Below are 21,866 nucleotides of genomic sequence, written 5' to 3'. Positions count from 1 at the left end.
GTATAGCTGGCCAAACTGACCTTGAACACACCCACACTCTTCTGCTGTCAGACAAAGGCTGTGGAGATCCTACTTTCAGTCTGCAAGGCCAGGAAAGGCACTGTCCCCTCACAATGCTTGTCATAAAAATACCTGCTGTTATTTTCTCCACACTTTCCCCAGGCGTACCTCCAAAGTATGAATCCAGACACACAGGCCATTTCCCCCCCTCCTCTCCTCCAGGACTCTATAGTCCTTGCAATGTGACTCAGTGTTTGACTTCCCTAGGAAGCTTGCCAGTCCAAGCCCATCCCACCTCACCTACCTCCTGGACCAGCCTCCACTTCCTGCCAAGGGCCCTGGGAGAAGGCTCCCAGCCTTTCTATGTGTGCCTAAAGGGAATGTTTTTAAGTTCATGCATGGCTGCATGTACGTGTGTGTGTGCGCGCGCGCGCGTGTGTGTGTGTGTGTGTGTGTGTGTATGTGTGCGGGGGATCACACTATCCCCTAATCATGCATAAATTGAGCTCCCTCAATCCTTAATTGTTGTGATAACTGTGATGAATCCTGCCAGATTTTCTCACTTCTGGAAGCCGCCGCAGGATTTTTGGAATCAGGAAAATCAAATGTGAATCTCCAATCTATAGGTAGATGAATGCTCTTAGATAAATCCCCAAATTTTTCTTACTCCCAGCCCCCCACTTATTAAGCCTGATGATGCTGCCCATTTCATTCAGTTCCTAAGAGGATTAACACAGCTAAAGAAAGCCTCTGTACATTGTCAGTAGAGGGGAAGCATCAAATAAGCCAATGTTGCTCAATTTCACACCTCTATAAAGGACCTATAAATCTGTATTCTCACTATTTATTCACACACACACACACACACACACACACACACGGAGGGGGGGAGACAGAGACAGAGATAGAGAGAGACACAGAGAGAGAGAGAGACAGAGACAGACAGACAGACAGACAGACACACACACACACACACACACACACAGAGAGAGAGAGAGAGAGAGAGAGAGAGAGAGAGAGAGAGAGAGAGAGAGAGAGAGAGAGAGAGAGAGAGAGAGAGAATTGATCTTGTTTTTAGGATCCTTGCTTGCCCCCTCCCTGCCCTGGAATGGCAAGCTCCTTCCTCTTGCTTCAGGCCCCCGCAAACTGTGAAGAGCAGGCATCAGAGCCTGTCCTTACCTTTAGAGAGGTGTCCCACAGGCAGAGCAGGTGGTGGCTTCTCCTTCACTAACATCTGTGAAGCAGAATTCACACCTCAGGTGAGAGTGAGTCCCTCCTGGTCCTCAACTGTGAAACCAGAGAGGGAAGGAAGGTGCAAAGAGGCAGGGCCAAGAGAGAGATTAAAGAGAGCATGTAACAGGAAGGCTATGAGGTGGAAAAGCCAGTGACGTGGGGGTGGGAGGCTGGTGGTGGAAGAACAGAAAGTAAGAAGAAAGGAGAAGCTAAGGCTGCAGGTGGGCACTGCCTGGTGTGGGAGGAGCTCCAGGTCCAGCGTTAAGAGTTGGGGCCCTGAAGTCTGGGGCTCCCTCAAAATCGGGCTGCTCCACCCATAATCTTTCAAGGTTTTGAGTGTGGGATGCCCTGAGATCCCTGCTCCTAGCAGCAAGCCTGGGCTGATTTCTCTACTCACCCCCTCTCACCTATGAACTCCTCAGTTCCAGGAGCTGAAGCCCTGGAGGCAAAGGATCAACAGTGTCATGGGAACGCCCTTGGGGCTCCCCTGCCTCCACTCAGCTACTCCAGACCTCCAGAGAGGCTGCCACAGCCTCCAGCTTCCTGGATCTGCAGCTACTCCCTACCACAATGGTTAAGCACCACCTGTGGGCACCACACCCAATACTCTTCAGGCAGAGGGCGCTAACAACTCAGGTCTCCTGCACCAAGGGAGCTCAGGGTGGAGAGAAAAGAGAGAGGAGGGCACTGAAGACTGCCAGGCTCCCAGAGCCATCAGAGCAACCATGCTGACCCAGCAGGGTTAGCCTCCTCAGGAGGCAGAAATTCACAATTGGAAAGTAATGGTGAGATTTTAAATTGTTCAAAAGAAAAGGAGGCCAAAGAGAGTATTTCTAGATTTTTATAATAAGCTAGAATTCTTTTCAAACACACATGAAGAAAACACTCATGGAGTCAATGGCCAATTATTTTTGCCCAGTCAAAAACAGTTCACCATATAATAATACGTAGGAAAAGAATAGCATTACTGGCATAAATGGAAAACAAGTGTTTAACAAACGGCAACTCTTCTACAACAACACACAAACTGGACAGCAGACAGGTCCGGTCCCTTCCTAATCTAATGAGGGATGTGTACAAGCAGTGGAGTTTCCCTATCACAGGGAAGGAGAAGTGTCAGCTCTCACCTGGACATGCCCTTTGAAGAAACAAACCAACAAACATCATAAGGACAGGAAACGAAGAAAGTCCACAGACGACACTGTTTTGGTGGATCACCCTGTGAGCCTTCCAAACCAATAACATTTTAAAAATAAATAAAAATAAAATAAAACTACTATCTTGAGTGTAGCAAAATCATCAGATAGTAGTTCACCACTGAAAAATCAATTGTAGATTTTTCTTTTCTTTCATTTCTTTTTGTTTTGTTGTTTTTCAACACAGGGTTTCTCTGTGCAGCTCTGGCTGTCCTGGACTCACTTTGTAGACCAGGCCGGCCTCGAACTCACAGAGTGCCACCTGCTTCTGCCTCCAGAGTCCTGGGATTGCAGTCCTTGCACAACCAACACTACCACCACCCGGCTCAATTACAGATCTATCTATTGGTGACAGAACTGAAGCAGGAAATCTGAAACGGAGGCCAATTATAGCTGCAGGAGACAAAAGCCTTTGAAAGATGGCTGGTGCACCCTGAGCAACTGAAGAGCAAGGCTGATAGCAATGAAAAGAGCCACACAGAAGGCGATGGAGACCTGCACCACATGCGTGGACCAGAAGGAACTGGTGCCTGGTTGTCTATTTTCTACTTGCATTTCAGCTGGAGGAGGACGTACTTTAGATTCTATGTTACGGGTTCTATATATATTAATATTCACACCCAAGGTAGAATAATCTAGGAAACTGTCTTAAATATTGACACATACATTTTAACATATTATATATATATGAGACAGTGTCTTGGTATGTACAACTATATATTTATGTGTTTTATATATAAATATATATGGAAATGAAAACAGTTTAGAATTGTCATAGTGATCTTGAAAAGGGACAAATACTAATTTCTTAGGCCATTTTAGATGGGCGTGGCAGCAGAGATACTGAACCGTCTATTCCCAGGGATGAGCCTGGAAGAATTTTATTTTTAGAGGTCTTTATTAAGATGAATCACAGAATACAACCAACTTCACGTGGCTCACAATGAGATTTTATAATTACAAATCTTATTATTTATTGTGTTCTTCCTGAAATCTAAATACTTCTATTTTCTGTTAGCAAAAGAACCAGCATGGTATAATGTTTCCTCTGAGCTAAGGAAACTACTCTCTGAGGACATGGAGGAACCTTCTCACGGCCACAGAGCTGGTTATCCAAACCAGGACTACTTGCTGACTCCACGTCCTGCGAAGTGGACCAGTTATACACACAGCGTGCTTTTCACTGGTCACCTTTTTGCAATTCGAATAGAATAGATGATTCCACAGCAGAACACAACAACCTACTACGGGGACAGGTGGATAACAAATCATCCAGCTACAGGATGGATGCACAGGCAAATTTGAATTCCACATCATCTTCAGTTAAAGTTGAGCCTTTAGTTAGCCTTATCTTCAAAGCAAGTCCAGGACCACCAAGGCTACACAGAGAAAAATCTGTTTCAAAAACCCAGAATCCACAAACAAACAAAAACTCCGGGGAGCACAGGAGACATATCTCTGAATTAAATGACTCCAAGCATACACAATGGTAGACTTACTTAAGAAACTTGCATAAACAACAACAAAAGTAAAACCAGACAAAAAGCGTAGGGAGGGACAGGATCTTAAGGAGTCCCCAAATCATTAATATAAGACTGAGAAAGGACAAAATTAATGCTCCTTGGGAAAGAAATTTTATTTTTAAATAATTTTTCTAGTATATCGAGTTCTTTTTATGTATAAAAAGGCTTAGGAGCTAGCTATGGTAAATCAACACAAAGGACAATAAACTGTTTCTATTTCTACCTAAGAAATGAACAATTGCATTGATTATGTTTAAAAGGCAAAGCCAACTTAAAAGGATTTGATGCCTTTCCTACAGAGGAGCCTGCTTCCTGTGTAATCAGTGGATTATTAAACACTCTTGGAATGGTTTTTAAAAAATAAGTTCAACCTTTAAACCGAACTTGAGCAATTTCCCCCTCACAACCCCACTTAAGCACACAGAGTCAGCTGCAGCCCCTAGAAGGATGGGTTCTCTAGGTCCTGTGCACAGATTCCTGGGTATGATCTCTCTGCCGTCAGCACTCGAACCTATGTGCTGACCATGAGTTCAAGACTGCCCTCCTCTCAAGAATCCGTCCACTTCTATTTTCATTGTCATTTCAGTGTGGAGCCCATCACTGAGTGAGGAACTCAACTAAGGCAGGACTCATATCTGTCAGCAAAACTCGAGTAAGACTCTTGCCTTAGCTCTGGATCCATTCCCTATGACCCCAAAGTATGTGTGTTCTCCTGAAGAAGACTGTCCAGACGACCTTTGACTACAGATCAAGTCTGTTCTGTTCGAACTCCCTACACATTTCATAAAAGTGCCACAAAAAGTAAGATGTCTCACAGTGGCAAACACTTCAGTCGGTAGGGAGCTGTGCTTGTGGGCATGCAGGATTGACTTTCATGGTGGCTGCCTCAGCTGGATTCTGTAGCACAAACTGAGGTGGGACATTCTGAGCGTCTGTAAATGTCAAAGAAGGTCAGTGACAGGCCACAGATTTTCACTAAGGTGGCAAATAGGAAAAATGCAAACTCTGTATTATACAATGTCAGCTATACAAATTATATGCATACATTTTAATTATGACTTACCGAATTAATCTTAAAATGACAGTTACAATTTTATTATATTTTATTTCATTTTATTATTTTATTTTTTGTTATATATTGTTTTATACTTTATGTTTTCTAATATACCTTTATTACTTTTATAGTGAGAAAATATTTCTAATGAGAATACAAAATATATTAAAGATATTTAGAACTGAAAAAATTGATTATAATGGCAATTTGGATAAGGTATCCTAACAAATTTTACAATATTGATATGCCAAAATGGCATATCTGCCAAATAAAAATAAGAAAAAAATTCTGGTGTCTTGGGGATGTGGCTCACCACTGGTATTCTGCCTCAGAGAATGAGAACGCTCTTTGAGATGAATCAGAATTTTATCCTAGAAGTGTCATCTTCATATTACAAAAGTAGATATTAGACGAAGATTAAGAAGATATAATAAAGAAGGATCAAAGAAAATTAAAAGGCACAGGGGGATTCTCCTGTGGCACAAAGGAGTAGAGTAGGCAAAGGAGAGCAGAGAGAAGGGATGGACAGATGGCTCTGCCAACAACCAGGACCGCTAACAACAACAACAACAACAACCAGGATTGTTAACAACAACAACCAGGATGGTTAACAACAACCAGTTTGTTAGCTGGGACCTGGGGTTGCTGCCCTTGACATCTCAAGTCTTCACACTTCCACTGTGGTGCCTGCTGCTGGGACACACTCATCTCTGGGCAGTCAGGTCCACAACTCAAAGGTGTTGTAGGTCCAGGCATGCTTTGCCAGTCAAAGGATCCGCAACAGGTGCCATCCTGGGGGGTCTGCGAGGCACTGGCATTTGGTACCTCACATGCTTCCAGAATTTGGAGCTTAGCGACTCCTTGTTGGCCACATGGTCTTCCCTCCATTTGATGGTCCCTTGCATTTTCACAAGGTGCTGGAGAGAGTCCTGAAGGTCCTCAACCTGCAGCCGGCTTGCCTCACCCACAGGCTGCATCTCAATAAGAATCACCTTGGAGTTGTTCTGGATGAGGGCGCTGTGCAGGGCAACCTCCTGTTCATAGGCAAACTCCTTGCTGTGCATCATGTGAGGGGCCAGGATAAACATGTGCCGCCTGCTCTTCTGGATGCTGCTTTCCACCACGGTGGCCGCGTCTACAGTCAAGAGATGGATGGAGACTTCCTATCATTCCTCTTGTAAGTTTAATGTTTGAATCAGGAATGTTCTGGACATTAAAAAAAAACCCTCTTCCTGTTGCAATCTGTTGGGAGAGTCTGAGCTGATAGAGTCATATTCAGAAAGTAGAAGCGAAGTTAGCTATTTTGCTACAAAAATATCCCTCCAAGGGCCCTCTGTTTACATAGCTAGAGCAATGCTGTTGACTGATTAGAACTACCAAGGGAAGTGATGGTCTCTTAGTCTATCATTTTGTGGGGGACTTAGAATTAAGGATGACTGGAATTTAATTGTTAGACTGTAGTCTTCTTAGGCTGGCTATTGATGAGTTTTTAAAAGAGTTAACATTTAATTCATACACTGAAGAGTGCAGACTCAGCAAGTCTTGATCCTCTCAACTGATCGATGGTACTAGACAAGGCCTGGCTCACTTTACCCACTACCCTCACAGCCTCAGTGATATCTGTTGGGAGAGTTGATTTGATCCATAATTCTAGAAACATCCTGAGAAAAGTCAGATCTCCTATCAAAGTCAGCATTTGTATTTGTGCACAGGTCAAGATGATACGTTAGCACTCGGTGGGGGAGGAGGACTGGGGGAGACTTTGAAGAAACTCTGTGTCCCACCTAGTGCTCACTGAAGAAGGTAAAAGCGCATGAAATGAATGAAGCCATGAGCAACTCCAGGTCTTAGACTGCAGTGGTGAATTCTAGTCACCCAGAGTGAGAAAATGATGTGAAACAGTGCCAGATGGAGTCTTATGCTGGTTGAGACTTTTCATGCTGGATGGAAGGAGATGAGGAGTGAGCTTCAGGGGAGAGTGGGAGACAGCTAGCCAGAACACATGCACAGGGCAGTGGGCAGACACGAGCTTCCTCAAAGGGAAGAGCCGTGCTCTGTTGGCAGCTGTGCTTTAACTGGGTAGAGGAAGGGTCAGAGTTCATGTATTGAGGCAGGCGATGTGGGAACCATCCAGAAGAGAGCACTGCCACCTGACAAAGATGATAAGAGCCTGATTTCAGGAAGCATCCAAGTGTCTGACTTTGGCTGGTCGGAAGTGTTCATATAGATTGGCTGGTGAAGTAGGAAGGAAAGATGGAGATCTGACAGCTAGGTAGAGCCCCATAGACAAGGGTGGGGTCCTATAGATCCTTGAACAGATGCGAGACACAGAAAGAGCCAGAGTGACTGGTGCCCACTATTTTCTACCCCTACAGCCGTCAGAGGGAGAGCTGGGGATGCAGGGGAGCTGGGATGATTAAGACTGTACCCTTCAAACTTGTGCATCTTCAGGCCATTTATAACAGTGTCAGCACTGATCAAATATTGGAGAAGAAGCCAGATTGCCCTGTGCACAAGCCTGTCAATCTGTAGGTACTTATGTCCTTCTCCTTTAGAAGACATGTCAATTTAAAAAGCAAATGTGAACATCATTAGGCGTATGTTTATGATACTCTGTCCCCATTTTCACTCTAAACCCTTGTTTTCTTCAGGGGAACCAAAGAAGGGTTGAAAGGAGGTCAGAGCAGTCTTGCCCTAAATGTGTGGAGGACAGAAAAAAAATCTGCTGATGTGGCTGGACTTGTGATAAAACTCTCAAGTACACAGGATTAACTGAGAATGCTAAGAAACAGATGCCACTGTTTTGCCACCCTGAGAATACAAACTGGCAAACTGTCTCATCAACCTGAGGGAAATCAGAGGGATTTTCCTCTGGTCTTCAAACACCTTTGCTATAGGCTCTCTGGATATCAGAATCCAAATCTTTTCTCTGGGTCTTCTGTTGGTCTCCTGGAGAGATCTCGAAGTTTCAGAGCTGGCACTGCTTAAGTATTGTGTCCTTCTCCCCGCTTCACGACCCAGGACACTCCGGGTGCTAACTCAGGGAGCACAGAAACATGGGGGAGAGCATTACAGAAAACCACAACTGGTCCAAAAGTAGAGAGCAAAATCCTGGTGGTGCCAAGCCACAGCTGGTAATCTACAACATGGCTCCTTCACCTAAGGCTCAGGAGACATCTGGGAAGAGAAGGTGGAAAGATGTTAAGAGCCAGAAGACCAGGTCAGCTGTGAGAGGTTGTGCCTCCCAGAAATGACAAGGAGGCTTCACTCACGGCATCTTATCATTACGGATGCCCACATAAGACCTGAATATGTACAAGAGCAACAGATATGCAAGCATGTAAAGGGAAATCTCACAGGGGCCCAGCCATAGATAAAGAACTACAAGCAGCCAAGAAATGTCAAAAGTAGAAGAGATGCCTGGGATGCACCCTCTGAGTGATTATAAAGTTCCAAGTGGTCAACCCTGAAGTCATATCCACACAGGCCACACTAAATGGGATGATCAGACTAGGTGCGTGTGTGTGTGTGTGTGTGTGTGTGTGTGTGTGTGTGTGTGTATTTGTGTTTGCACGTACATACAGCAATAACAAAGAAAAAAGGACATGATTTAAAGAAAGAGCAAGGGTGAAGAATTGGAAGGAGGGAGAAATTCTATGTTTAACTTTTTCTGGGTGTGGGTTAACTCACTCAGTATGATCATTTCTAGTTCCACCCATTTGCCTGCAAATTTCAGGATTTCTTTGTTTTTAATAGCTGAATAGTATTCCATAGTGTAAATGTGCCACAGTTTCTTTATCCATTCTTCAACTGAGGGACATTTAGGCTGTTTCCAGGTTCTGGCTATTACGAACAAGGCTGCTATGAACATAGTTGAGCATATGTCCTTGTTGTGTGGAGGAGGATCCTTTGGGTAATGTTTCAGATTATTTTAGTGGGATGGGAATGAAACAAAGTGGAGGCCATGGCAGCTAGTACCCAGCAAAGCCCTTGACTGGTACTGCCGTGTTCCGTCCACACTGCTGTGAATATGTCATTGTTAGTACAGGAGTCTGGTGAGGACAGCAGATGATGGGCAGATCCTGAGGGACAACCTGAAAGCTCTGGCTGTGGGCCAGCAGGATAGCTCAGTGGTAAAGGCACTTGCCACCAAGCCCAAGGACCTGAATCTGATCCCCAAAGGCCATGATAGATAAAGAGAACTGGTGCTTTGCAAGTTAGCCTCCGACTCTCATGTACATGTGTGGCACACACAAAGTAGACGTAATTTGAAATATCACTGGCTTTAGACAAGCATGGTGGCTCATGCTAAGTCATAACTACCGTGTGTTTCAAGCCAGCCAACACTACATGGTGAATTCCAGCTACATGATGAGTACTGTGCATTTCAAGCCAACTACATGGTGAGTTCTAGACCAGCAAGGGGAACCAGGAAAGGCACTGTCTCAAAATAATCAACCAATCAATACTAAGTCTCTGGTCTTGAGTTTGAGATGACGATCAATAAAAGTCCTTTACCAATAAGGAAAGAGGTCAGATTTTTTGCATTAATTATTTATTAATGCATATATGTTTATTATAAAGTAAGCATTCTAACCTAAAATCCCCATTACAACTCATATGTTATAAAAATGATAATTATCTCCACTTATTACTATGAAATTACTATAATCTTCAAAACAGGATGATAAATTTAAAAATTCAGCATAGGAAATGTGAGAGTGTGGTCCACCTAATAAATTACAATGCTAAAAACTAGTGCAGCCACTTTGGAAATCTATCTGGTGCTATCTCAGAAAAATGGGAATAGGGCTTCCTCAAGACCCAGCTATTCCACTCCTTGGAATATACCCAGAAGATGCTCCAGCACACAACAGGACATATGCTCAACCATGTTCACAGCGGCCTTATTCATAATACCCAGAACATGGAAACAGCCTAAGTGTCCCTCAGTAGAAGAATGGATAAAGAAACTGTGGTACATATACACTATGGAATACTACTCAGCTATTAAAAACAAGGAATTCCCGAAATTTGTGGATAAATGGATTGAGCTAGAAATGATCATAATGAGTGAGTTAACCCAGAAGCAGAAAGACTTAAATGGTATATACTCACTTATATCTGCATACTAACCCAAGGGGCATGTCCCACGAAAGCCTTCACTTACCAGGAAACTGGGACAGAGGGGAGGGCATCCTATTGGGACTCTAAATGAGAGACACATGGGAGAATAGCAAAAAAAAAAAAAAAAAAAAAAAAAAAAAAAAAAAAAAAAAAAAAAGATACAGAGGGTCCTAGAAATCTACAATTAGAACAATATGATAGGCAGATTTGGGCCCAGGGGTCCCACTCAAACTAAGGCACCAGCCAAGGACAATACAGGAGGTAAACTTTAAACCCCTACCCAGATCTAGCCAATGGTCAGAACATTCTCCACAGTTGAGTGGAGAGTGGGATACGACTTTCTCACATACTCTGGTGCCTCACATTTGACCATGTCCCCTGGAGGGGGAGACCTGGTGGCACTCAGAGGAAGGACAGCAGGTTACCAAGAAGAGACTTGATACCCTATGAGCATATACAGGGGGAGGTAATCCCTCTCAGTCACAGTCATAGGGGAGGGGAATAATGGGAAAATGGGGGGGGGGAGGAATGGGAGGATGCAAGGGATGGGATAAACATTGAGATGTAACAAGAATAAATTAATAAAAAAAAGAGAGAAAAATTACAATGCTAAGGTGGGGTGAAAATTTTTATCTCTTTAGAGATCCAGTTGTGTTATGTGAGTATGGTTTTGTTTATCCTAGGTGTTGGATGGGACTGCTTCAGTTGGTGCACAGCCATGAACTATGATTGTCTCGTGCTCTAGGAGGGGCGTGATTTTTGCAAACATATAATTCTCACTACATATTCTATGCACTTAAAGTTTTATATATTTAAAAAATTTTGAATCTATGTATAATGTGTTAAACATCATGTTGACATGTTCTATGGTTCTCCTTTCCACATCTTTCCCACCCCCATTGTCCTTGCACCCCTAATTAGCTGCCCCAGACTCTTTCCCTGTGTTCATGTTCTATGTGTCCTTTTCCCCACACCATCCCTCCTCCTTACCTCACGTCATCCTCTCTTGCTTTCCCTCCCTGACCCGTGGTGGCAGCTTTACCTTGTCCTGGCAGCAGGTCTCTCCCATAAATGCACAACTTGTAGCCACATTTATTCTCCAGAATGTCGGGCAGAGTATGATGAACAAAGAACTCTACAGAGCTGGCTCCTGCTGAGCTGCCCCAGAAGCCCCGTGGATAAATGACATAAGCGTCATAGAGCTTGCCATCTAGAACGAGATCAAGAAGCACCACTTCATTTGCTGGTTCTAAAAACTCTCATCCGTCTGCTGAGAGACAGTTTCTGCCATGGTTTACCACTGTTAGTGAACATCTTTCCTCCCCTAAACACTTTAAAATCAATTGACGTCAACAACCAAAGCCATAAAAGGTGACCAGGAAATAAGAGACCTGAAGCAAAGGTTTGTTTGTTTGTTGACATATTAGCTTGAATAAAAGAGAACAGAGAGTCTGTTCAGAATACTTCAAGGTTTTTTACAAGCTTATAGTATTTATCATCATGGATGGGCCCTCCTTTTGTGCCTTTTGCCTGTTATATTTTTCCCACACAGCATTCCTTGTCTTTTATCCACACAACACAGGTTCAAAGAAGTTCAGCTGATACGTAAAGCCACGAATGGTACCAAGTCATCTATTCTACATTGATGCGCGCGCGCACGCACACACACACAGACACCCCTAAGACTAGTTTACAAACTTAGCACAGTAAGAAGTTAACAACCATAACTAGTAATAAAGACAGAATAATAGGCTACTAAAACAGCATCGCTTTACGGCCATTATTTCACAGTAAAACAACTGTTACTCAAACACAAGCTCCGTGGTACTTTCATCAGTAAACTGTTCACTGATACAGTAGTTGAGCAGTGGATGGGTACAGATACAGCATGGATACACTGAGGCTTCATGTTCCAGGCAGGACAATCACCTACCACAGAATCATGTTCAACTTAAAACTCGTATTTGTTTCTTTCAGCGATTCCTTATTTAATTTTTGCAAGCTTCTGTTGACCTTAGGTAGCTGAAATGCCAGGAAACAAAACCAAGTCTGTCTGGGAACTTCCTCGGGAGGAGTGCACACACTCACAGGCTACAGGCTAACAGTGACCAGGAAGCAGGATTACCTAAGCAGTCGGAGTTCCTCACAATTTAAAACACCACGCGCTAGTCAATTGCTTCAAACACAAAGACCTAGTGTGTTCACTCCAGGTGAACATGTCCTCCCTTCACCAGAGCGCTTCCCTTCCATGTGTAAAGGTTGTGCAAGTGTGCACTCATAGCTCAAGGATTCAGGGGAAACGAGCCCCTCCTCCACCTGCTCAGAACTGGAAAGCAGGAATGGTTCCTAGTTTTTTGGTTTTTGTAGAATTTGATCAACACATTTTTTTCTGAAACATTGAAAGCTGTATGGCCCTGAGGCCCAGTCTACTAGTAGGGACTCCCTAGGACCAGCAATCGCACCAAGGAGAATATTTGAGATGAATGTCTGAGGGTCACAGCACAAGAAGTGACAGCGCAGCATGGAAAAGGTCTGTGCAGATTCAGACACCTCACTGATGAGGTTACAAAGAACATGGACATTGGGTTTGGCAATATGACATCAATAGACAAATAACCAGCAGTCACTGGGACTTTTTATTGTGGAAAGAATCTTGACGTGGATACTCACCATTCTGAGTTTTGTAAGGTGTCACTATGTCTCTCCAGCAGAGAGCAACCTCAATCCAGAACACTTTTAAAACTATCACCAAGACACTGACAAGCATTAGCAACGTACTGCATCCCACAACTAAGTGGTAGGTGCTTCGACGATCAACTATGAAGAGGTGGGGGCGCGAGAGAAACTGTCATTAGTATTAGTGAAATGAGACAGGATGGACAGTTGCCTGAGTGGGCACAGCGCCTGAACCCACAAGGCATTCTCCCAATAAACCAACACCGATTTTTCATGAATACTTTCAAAATCAACAAAATTTTACTAGCCCATACTCTATGGAAGTCTTGAGGCTTGGTAGCACAGGGTGTTCTTAAAGGTAAAGGAGACACATGTAAACTCAACAGAGACAGGCAGTAAAATCTGGCAGAGGCGTTTTGAACGGAGGTTGCTCCATGCTGGGATAAATAAGGAAGGCTTCCTATAGAATGGATCAGAACAGGATGAAGAGTACTCAGAAACGTCCAGAAAAGGCAACGCTCTCCTGTGTGGAGAGGATGCTGAGGCCATGTGCAGAGGTGGAAGTGTGCTCTGAGAACTATATGAACTCAGTGTGGGGAAGGAGGGGAAGATGTGGCCAGGGCTGTGCATAACCAGACTCTTGCGAGGGTCCTCATTTGAAATGGCATTAAAATTGAAAGTGCAGCAGGATTTATCTGATGGTCATGGAAAGCTTGTTTTTATGGGAAGGGATGACATGTTCAAGGGCAACTATTTGGGTGGAAGATGAGGCTTGGAATTCATGAGGTAACTAGAATGGGATTGGCAAGGCCATGTTTGCTGGTGACCCTAAGAAGCATAAGTCAGTAGGTCAGGGGGCCTATGGCATCTAAGAAGGACATAGAAGAAAACCAGGTCACACTCCACTGAGTATGTGTGATGGAGAAGTCAAATTGCTGGTTCTATATGCTGGTGCTTTCTGCCATTGAGCTCTTCCCTCAGCATCTCTGGGCTTAGTTCCATATTCCATGTTTCACAAAACAAACCAGAAACATGGCTTCCAACTTCAAGAATTTGTAAGACACAAGTTGAACAGAGTAACAGTCACCATTCATGATATTCTTGGCAGTTATTAACTTTATGATCTTTATAGACTCATGAGTGGCACGGCTTACACATGAATATAAGTAGACTCTCATGTCTAACCTGGTAAGTGCTTCTTTTTTAATTTGTTTGTAAGTCCCTATGTGAGTCACCCTATAGGACTTCCAGGTCCTGACATGAAAATCTCTGCTAGTAACAAATCCCTCTCCTATCCTTAATAGTTCACCACATCTGTGACCCTAGGAAAAGGAACTCGGGACACAAAGTCTGTGACCCAAAAGTGAGGAGTGAGCTCAACCCTGGCCAGAGCTTGCTGTCTTCACTATTTAGTTTTAAGAAAGCGCTTCCAAGGAGCTCATTCAGAAGAATTTTCTAAAAGTCCAGCTGGATGTGGGCTAGGACAGAATGGAAAAAGCACTTCTTGCTGGAACTCTTGTGGGTGGAGCACCTATGTGGCAGGCTGAAAACATTCACAAGGGGCAAGATTTGATTCAAGATGTTGAAGAAAGCTGATGTTCAACATCCACCTAAGTGCTTACGATTTTGTAAAGTACAAGTGATAAACTTGTATTAGACATAAATGACCCAAATTCCATTGTTTATAAACAGGAAAATCTCATCTGTGTTGAGTCCTGGCTCTTGAATTACAGTTCATAGGAAACCCCTGGGATCACTCTGACCTTGAGTCCTTGGTAAATGAAATTATGGACAGTGTGGGTGTGGTGGTGAGAAAATAACTGAGAAAATCCAAGGGAGAGCAATTAGATCTGGACTGATCATGAAAGCATTGAATATGCAGACAACCATTGCAGGCACTAAACTTGCCCCTAACAAGTGTTTAGAAATATGCAGAGAGAGGCTTCTTAATTTTATTGTTTAAATTTAAGAAACATCAGAATTGGAGAAACAAAAGAATTCATTATAATTCAATAGCAATACACACAAGTTTTATTTGATATGCTGAGTTGTGGAAACAGTATGAACACATTAATTTGAATAATAAGCACACACAAACAAAATGAATATGAAATTCCAGATAACACAAATCTATCCAATAAAATGTAACTAGAGACAATTCAGAAGTCTAGACAAAAGACAGTGGTGGCAGAAGAGGGTCTAAAAGACAGAGGCCTGTGCTAGGTAACAGTGTGGGTGTGGCTTCCCTTTTCCTGTAGGATCCATAGTGACCTCCACCATGTTATAACACTGTGCTGTGGTCACAGTCATCCTGAGTAAGGCCGTTATCAGGGGCAGATGCCCAAGATCTCGCTGAACAGGACAGCACTAAAGGTCATCTATGAGTCACAGCTCTGGTCACCCATGAATCACAACTCTGTTTTGTAAAAAATTCATAAGTCAGAGGCTAAAATCAAAAGCAAAATAATAAACTCCTGGCTGGATAAGGGGATGCATAGCTTTAATCCCAGCACCTGGGGAGGCAAAGGCAGGTGGAACTCTGAGAATTCAAGGCCAGGTTGGTCTCCATAGTGAAAACAAGCAAAAGCAATAGAAATCCCAAGGACCACATCAGACAGAGACAGTGTGACTGTCAAATCAGTACCTCTGCCCTTTCCTTTTCATTAACATATTCACTCAAATGAATGTCTCACATATTGCTATGAGCCTAGAGTCAGTATCTCTTTCCTTTCCCTACCCTCTTGATATTTGAAAAGAAAACTAATTTTTTTTTACATTAGTTGTATTGCCTCCAAGGGAGTGGCCAGTACCATAAGAGAGTGATAAGGGTAAAAAATTTTCTCTCCATTCTTTTCAAATGGGATCAAGTCAGTCTTTTCCCTATCATGATGTGTGTGCCTGTGAACTCAGACACCAAGCAAGGACATTAATAACTTCTCAGAATGAAAAGCTTGTAAGTTGTTTTCTGTGACAAGATCACATAAAGTGACAATATGTTTGTTACTACTTTGAACCCAGTATAAACACTATTGTCCCTTGAGCCTGTGCGAAAGATGGCTGAGGAAGGCACTAACAGATGGAGAGGATCACTGAGAGGAGGGAAGGAGAGAGGGAGTGAAAGAGAGAGAGGAGGAAAGGAGAGAGAGAGAGGGAAGGAGAGAGAGAGGGAAGGAGAGAGAGGGAAGGAGAACATGTGAGGGAAGCTGAAGAGAAGGGGGAGGAGTGTGGAGAGACCAAGCAGGAGGGGAGCACAGAGAAGAGGAACAGAGTGACAAGGAGCACCCTGGAAGATAGGACCATTCAGGAGGGACTGGATTTGAGGAGCATCCTCAAAAGGAGAAGCACATTTCATGAGACTGACCAACTATTTCCATGCTCACAATGGATGCCCTGTGACCAAGCTGCAACACACAGTCCTCTGAGAAAATGGCTGCAGCTTACAGAAGATTCAGCCAGTTTAGTCAAGCAAAGTGTGAGGGACACTCCTTACTTGGCTGTTTCTTTCTCAGTCTTATGGGGTGCCTTTCGTGGCCGTGAGTGTTCAGGGCCATACAGTCATATTGCTGGGACAAGTCCTTGTCTGTCACTCCAGTTATCCTTAACACGGAGGTTAAACAGCCCATGTCGTTGCTGGAAGTGAGAAAGCAGCATGTTACTGGATAATGTTTTCCTGGCAAGTGCGAGGTTTGAAGAGGAAGAAAGGGATGTTTCAACTTCAGTATGGAAATATCTAGGCATAGTGATATATGTTCATATTATATCCCAAAGACGGTATATAATAACATTATCATTCAAGAAAAAGGAGAATCTCTGTGAATTAGAGGCTAGTTTGGCTCCATAGTAAGTTCCAGGCCAGGCAAAGCTACATAGTAAGATGATAGATAGATAGATAGATAGATAGATAGATAGATAGATAGATAGACAGACAGATAACTGATGGTAGATTATAGATAGACAGACAGATAGCTGACATACCTATGATTTTGACCTTCCTCTTCTTGAATTCTTGGTTCATTAAAATTTCCAATGTTCCTTTTGTTAATCTGCCACAGGACAGCAGTCAAGATCTGAGAGCCTGTGCCAAAGCAGGCTACACAGGTGATAGTTGCTGTTTTTCCTAGAGGAGAAGTGAAGAGATTTACTAGGAAAACTAAATTCTGCAGGTGGCGTCCAGTTTCACTCAATGCAGTAAACCTTCTGCAGTTCTGCCCATGGCCCATCCTCATCTGCTTCCTGTGTTTTCTGTGGTCTCCATGCCCACTTCCCCAGTGTCTTCCTTTTCCTCCTCACAGCCCCACCAGTCTCTCATCTCAAGGAACACTGAGCTGTCCCTAGTCTCACATAGTCATGTAGGAGTGCTGCTAGTTGAAATGTAAGTTTCTTTTTCCTGGTCCTTTTCACGCCTTTCTCTTGCCCCAGAATCCCCCTTGTCCCTCAGTGAGCTACCTGTGGAGATAAAACAGCTTTACCCAACCTAACTATTCTCCTGGATGTAAACATTCACAAAGCATGCTCTCCAACGCCCCATTCCTCCAGCTCAAGATGTTCTTTCAAAAGTGCAAACATCAGAGCTGATTGTGGCCACAGTTATACATTCAAGCCCCCTTCCTGAGTCTCAGGAACTTGCCCTAAAGTGAGGCACATAAGAGGCATGAAACCCTGAGAGTCTCTGGAATGCACAGCTATGGAGGAAAGATCAGAGGCTTCCCCACTGCAGGTGGAAAGGGTAGTTGATGCTGTAGTTAGATGCTACTCTTTGGCAAGGAGGAGGGTGGCAGGAAAGATTACACATGGAGTTATATGTGATCTGTGGTGCTCCCCAGAAATGAGGAACAACATTGTCTAAATAGGGAAGACTGCAAAGAACAGTGCTCATCAGAGTGATACACTGAGGCCAGAAGTGTGGTAGATTTAGAGGTCTCAGAAGAGTGATGAGGGAGGCATGACTCATCATGGTGTTTCAGAGAGTAAGTCCTTTTCACTGTGCCCAGCTGCTCATGGAAACCAACAAGAATAGTAACAGAGAGATTCATAATCTGTATTCTCATTCTTTGCCTATCACTCATCTGTGACCTTGGGTGTGCCTTTGAGCATCTCTGAGCCTATGTCCCTCAAAATTAAGGTGAGGACATCGGCCCACTGGGTAGAAGGGACAATAATAATCGATGCTTATATGAGAACTCTATAAACTCCAGGGCTCAATACAAATGTAGTGTTGCATTTTGTGGTGATGGGGATGGGTGTTTCCATACTGTCACCTCACATGATCACCACGTTCCCACTACTAGTTACATGACCCTTTCATAAAAATACAGACCCCCAAATCCTAGGGAAACATCTCCCAGACTAGTAGGGAGTTGGTTAAGATTTCTTACCTACTTCGACATCAAATGTCTCATTTTTTGAAGGGGTTGTGATTACTGGAAACACAGAAAAGCCTTTTTCTAAAAATTAGAAACAAAAAAAGAATATAAGTATTTAAGTATTGATTGGTCATCAATATAAAGCTAGTGTTTTCATATTTTTATTTTATGTCACAGTATTGTGTCATATTTTTTGAAAATAACTTTTGGCAAGGAATACACACAAAAGAAACAAATATTTTAAGCAACACTTTTTTCTGATCACCATTAATCTTTTCTGTGCTTTCTGTTGTCTTGTATATCACTAGGACAAATTCTGATCTAACCCATTGGTCATTTGAAAACCATGATTTTGGAGAATGAGGATAAAAGTACCTAGAAGAAGAGGGCAATTTGCTCATGAACGTGATGCTCTAATGGGACCACAGCTGTGCTCCTCACTGCTCTCCACCACTGTGTTTACATGTAGATGGGGATGCTTCCTCCTCCTCCTCCGGTCACCACTGAGGCTGGGACAGGGGCAAGAGGGGACTTCTCTCTGAGCATGGATGAATCCTTCACCCCATGTGTTCTTTATTTCAGGGTGTTGAGATTAAGAAATGTTGCAGGAGTTGATATTAAACAACAGAAGAAAAAGAGGGGAAGAGCCTGGAACATATTGGCACAGGAGACAACTTCCTGAACAGAACACCAACAGCCCAGGCCTTAGTGTCAACCATTAATAAATGGGACCTCATGAGGCTGAGAAGCTTCTGTAAGGCAGGAGACACTGTCAAGAGAACAAAGCGACAGCCTACAGACTGGGAAAATGTCTTCACCAACCCTACATCTGACAAAGGTCTAATATCCAAAATATATAAAGAACTCAAGAAGCTAAACACCACCAAACCGAATAACCCAATTGAGAAATGGGGCTTGGAACTAAACAAAGAATTCTCAACAGAGGAATATCAAATGGCTGAGAAACACTTAAAGAAATGCTCAACCTCCTTAGTCATCAGGGAAATGCAAATCAAAACAACTCTGAGATTCCATCTTACACCCATCAGAATGGCTAAGATCAAAAATTCAAGTGACAGCACATGCTGGCGAGGATGTGGGGAGAGAGGAACACTCCTTCATTGCTGGTGGGAATGCAAACTAGTACAGCCACTTTGGAAATCTATCCGGTGCTATCTCAGAAAAATGGGAATAGAGCTTCCTCAAGACCCAGCTATTCCACTCCTTGGAGTATACCCAGAAGATGCTCCAGCACACAACAAGAACATTTGCTCAACCATGTTCATAGCAGCCTTATTCATAATAGCTAGATCATGGAAACAGCCTAAGTGTCCCTCAGTAGAAGAATGGATAAAGAAACTGTGGTACATATACACTATGGAATACTACTCAGCTATTAAAAACAAGGAATTCCTGAAATTTGTGGATAAATGGATTGAGCTAGAAATGATCATAATGAGTGAGTTAACCCAGAAGCTGGAAGACTCAAATGGTATATACTCACTTATATCTGCATACTAGCCCAAGGGGCATGTCCCACGAAAGCCTTCACTTACCAGGAAACTGGGACAGAGGGGAGGACATCCTATTGGGACTCTAGATGAGAGAAGCATGGGAGAATGGCAAAGTAGAAGGATCCAGAGGGTCCTAGAAACCTACAAGTAGAACATTATGATAGGCAGATTTGGGCCCAGGGGTCCTGCTCAAACTAAGGCACCAGGCAAGGACAATACAGGCGGTAAACTTTAAACCCCTACCCAGATCTAGCCAATGGTCAGAACAATCTCCACACTTCAGTGGAGAGTGGGATATGACTTTCTCATGTACTCTGGTGCCTCACATTTGACCATGCCCCTTGGAGGGGGAGACCTGGTGGCACTCAGAGGAAGAACAGCAAGTTACCAAGAAGAGACTTGATACCCTATGAGCATATACAGGGGAGGTAATCCCCCTCAGGAACAATCATAGGGGAGGGGAATAAATGGAAAAGGGGAGGGAGGGAAGAATGGGAGGACACAAGGGATGGGATAATCATTGAGATGTAACAAGAATAAATTAATAATAAAAAATTAAAAAAACCAACGAGAGACACAGACACAACTGTGGTCTAGTGATGCTTATTCTAGCGATGCGGAAAAGGCTCTAAGCAAAACATTTTCTCCAACATTGCATCGTCCTTTTCTTGTTCAGTGCCAGTTGGATGGTGAGGCGCCATCTTCCCTATAGAGGAAACTGTGCCCAGAAGACCTTAATTCTGTAAACTCCATCATACATGAGTAGGAAATTGACTCCTCTAATATGTTCTGTAATATTGAAATCACATTTGGAAAAAGCAGTTTTCAAGATACTGGTGATGTCAAAAGCACTGTAAAAAGAACTGAAAACTGCTCAATAGTGTGTATAAAGGTCACTGTGCCCTGATACACTCAGACATCAGTTCATTGGTTATTACAAGCAATTGAGAGATGAGGTAGATTTTAAGGGTAAATGGTGAGTTACTTCAGAGAAAATATATAAAAAGGATCATCCAGGATTTAGGTACATGAACATTCTGGACATCAGTTAAGAAACAACAACAACAAAAACAACACAACCAAAGAAACAAACCAAGAAGCAAATCAAAGTAAATTTAGACTCAGTTATCCTTAAAAATGAAGCCTCTCAAGATAGAATAGCTACAGATTTTGTTCAATAATATAATATCTCTCTCTGGAATTCTCAAATCATATGCTGCCATGTCAGCAACTTCCTGTCACAATAGATTATGTGGAAGTTAAGAGGAAGCACAAGGGAATTGGATATGGCTAGAGGACAGCAAATACTACCGGAAGTACCCAGGTCTTCCTGGTTGCATTTGTTTGATCTTGCACACGCTATTGAAGCCGAGAGCTCACCTTCAACTGTGAATGATCTGCTTGCAGACACATGGTAACCGGTTCCGTTCTCCCTGTGTGTGAATTTGCACGTGTAATCGCCTTCATCATCGGGACCCACATCGTCAATGAACAGGTATTCCCTGTGTGCCCTGAACCTCGGTGCCTGAAGAGCTTCGCAGTTCTGAAGCAACAACAAAGATATTCCATCCCTCTTCCACTGAGTTTGTCACTTGCAACTACATCAGTTGTGCACACAACTCCACAAATAGCAAACTTTTACCTTAAACCACTGCACAGGTGCTGTCCAATTGTAGAGGTCAATTGTTGGACAAGTTATCTTGGAATTCTTGTCTGATCCATGTACTGTTGAGTACATCAAATAATCAGGAATGCTACAGCCTGGGGGCCTTTTATGTATGGTGACATTCACATATCCAGTCTTATTCAAGTTTGGACTATAAAGAGAAGGCAAGGATTTAAAAGACACACTTATTACCATGGAGTAGCTTAATCCAACTCTACCCCTTGCACAATGTTGCATTTACAAAAAAGATGTCTAGTGGTTCTTCTCTTACTGCAAGATAATCATTAAAATCTCCAGCTGTAAAGTCGTCTTTACCCTTGACATGAAGCAGAGGCCAGAAGTGGCTTCAGCACGTCTGCGTGCATCACACCAGCTGGAACATGAGGATCCTAACTAAAATGTACGTGATCCTTGAGCCAGATGCAGTTAAGCTCCCTTTGTGGATTGCGTCATTTCATTCTCACAGTGACCTTTTGAGGATCATAATGATACCACTGCATGAGTTCTCCAGACC

General features: G+C 43.2%; 1 protein-coding gene across 1 annotated transcript; it reads right to left on the bottom strand.

The window, feature by feature from the left end:
* Positions 1 to 5,635: 5,635 nt before the first annotated feature.
* LOC127195270 (interleukin-1 receptor-like 1) lies at positions 5,636 to 20,387 on the bottom strand. The gene is made up of 8 exons (XM_051152654.1): positions 20,338 to 20,387; positions 18,438 to 18,547; positions 18,185 to 18,253; positions 16,785 to 16,926; positions 16,300 to 16,439; positions 12,804 to 12,950; positions 11,176 to 11,343; positions 5,636 to 6,141 (listed from the first exon to the last, which is right to left on the bottom strand). Exons 1-8 carry the CDS (start codon positions 20,385 to 20,387, stop codon positions 5,738 to 5,740), a joined length of 1,230 nt encoding a protein of 409 aa, XP_051008611.1. The 3' UTR covers positions 5,636 to 5,737.
* Between the last annotated feature and the right edge of the window lie 1,479 nt (positions 20,388 to 21,866).

Source organism: Acomys russatus, chromosome 11 (genome assembly GCF_903995435.1).
Source record: "Acomys russatus chromosome 11, mAcoRus1.1, whole genome shotgun sequence".
Classification (NCBI taxonomy): Eukaryota; Metazoa; Chordata; class Mammalia; order Rodentia; family Muridae; genus Acomys; species Acomys russatus.
Note: the sequence above shows the minus strand (reverse complement) of the source record. Positions and strands in the feature narration are given on the sequence as shown.

Coding starts and splice junctions, on each gene's coding strand:
- LOC127195270 (XM_051152654.1), bottom strand. CDS start 20,387: ATGGCGCCTCACCATCCAACTGGCACTGAACAAGAAAAGGACGATGCA. Junction 18,548..20,337: donor CAAGAAAAGGACGATGCAAT/GTTGGAGAAAAT, acceptor CTCTTCTTCTAG/GTACTTTTATCCTCATTCTC. Junction 6,142..11,175: donor AGACCTGCTGCCAGGACAAG/GTAAAGCTGCCA, acceptor TCTTGACTGTAG/ACGCGGCCACCGTGGTGGAA.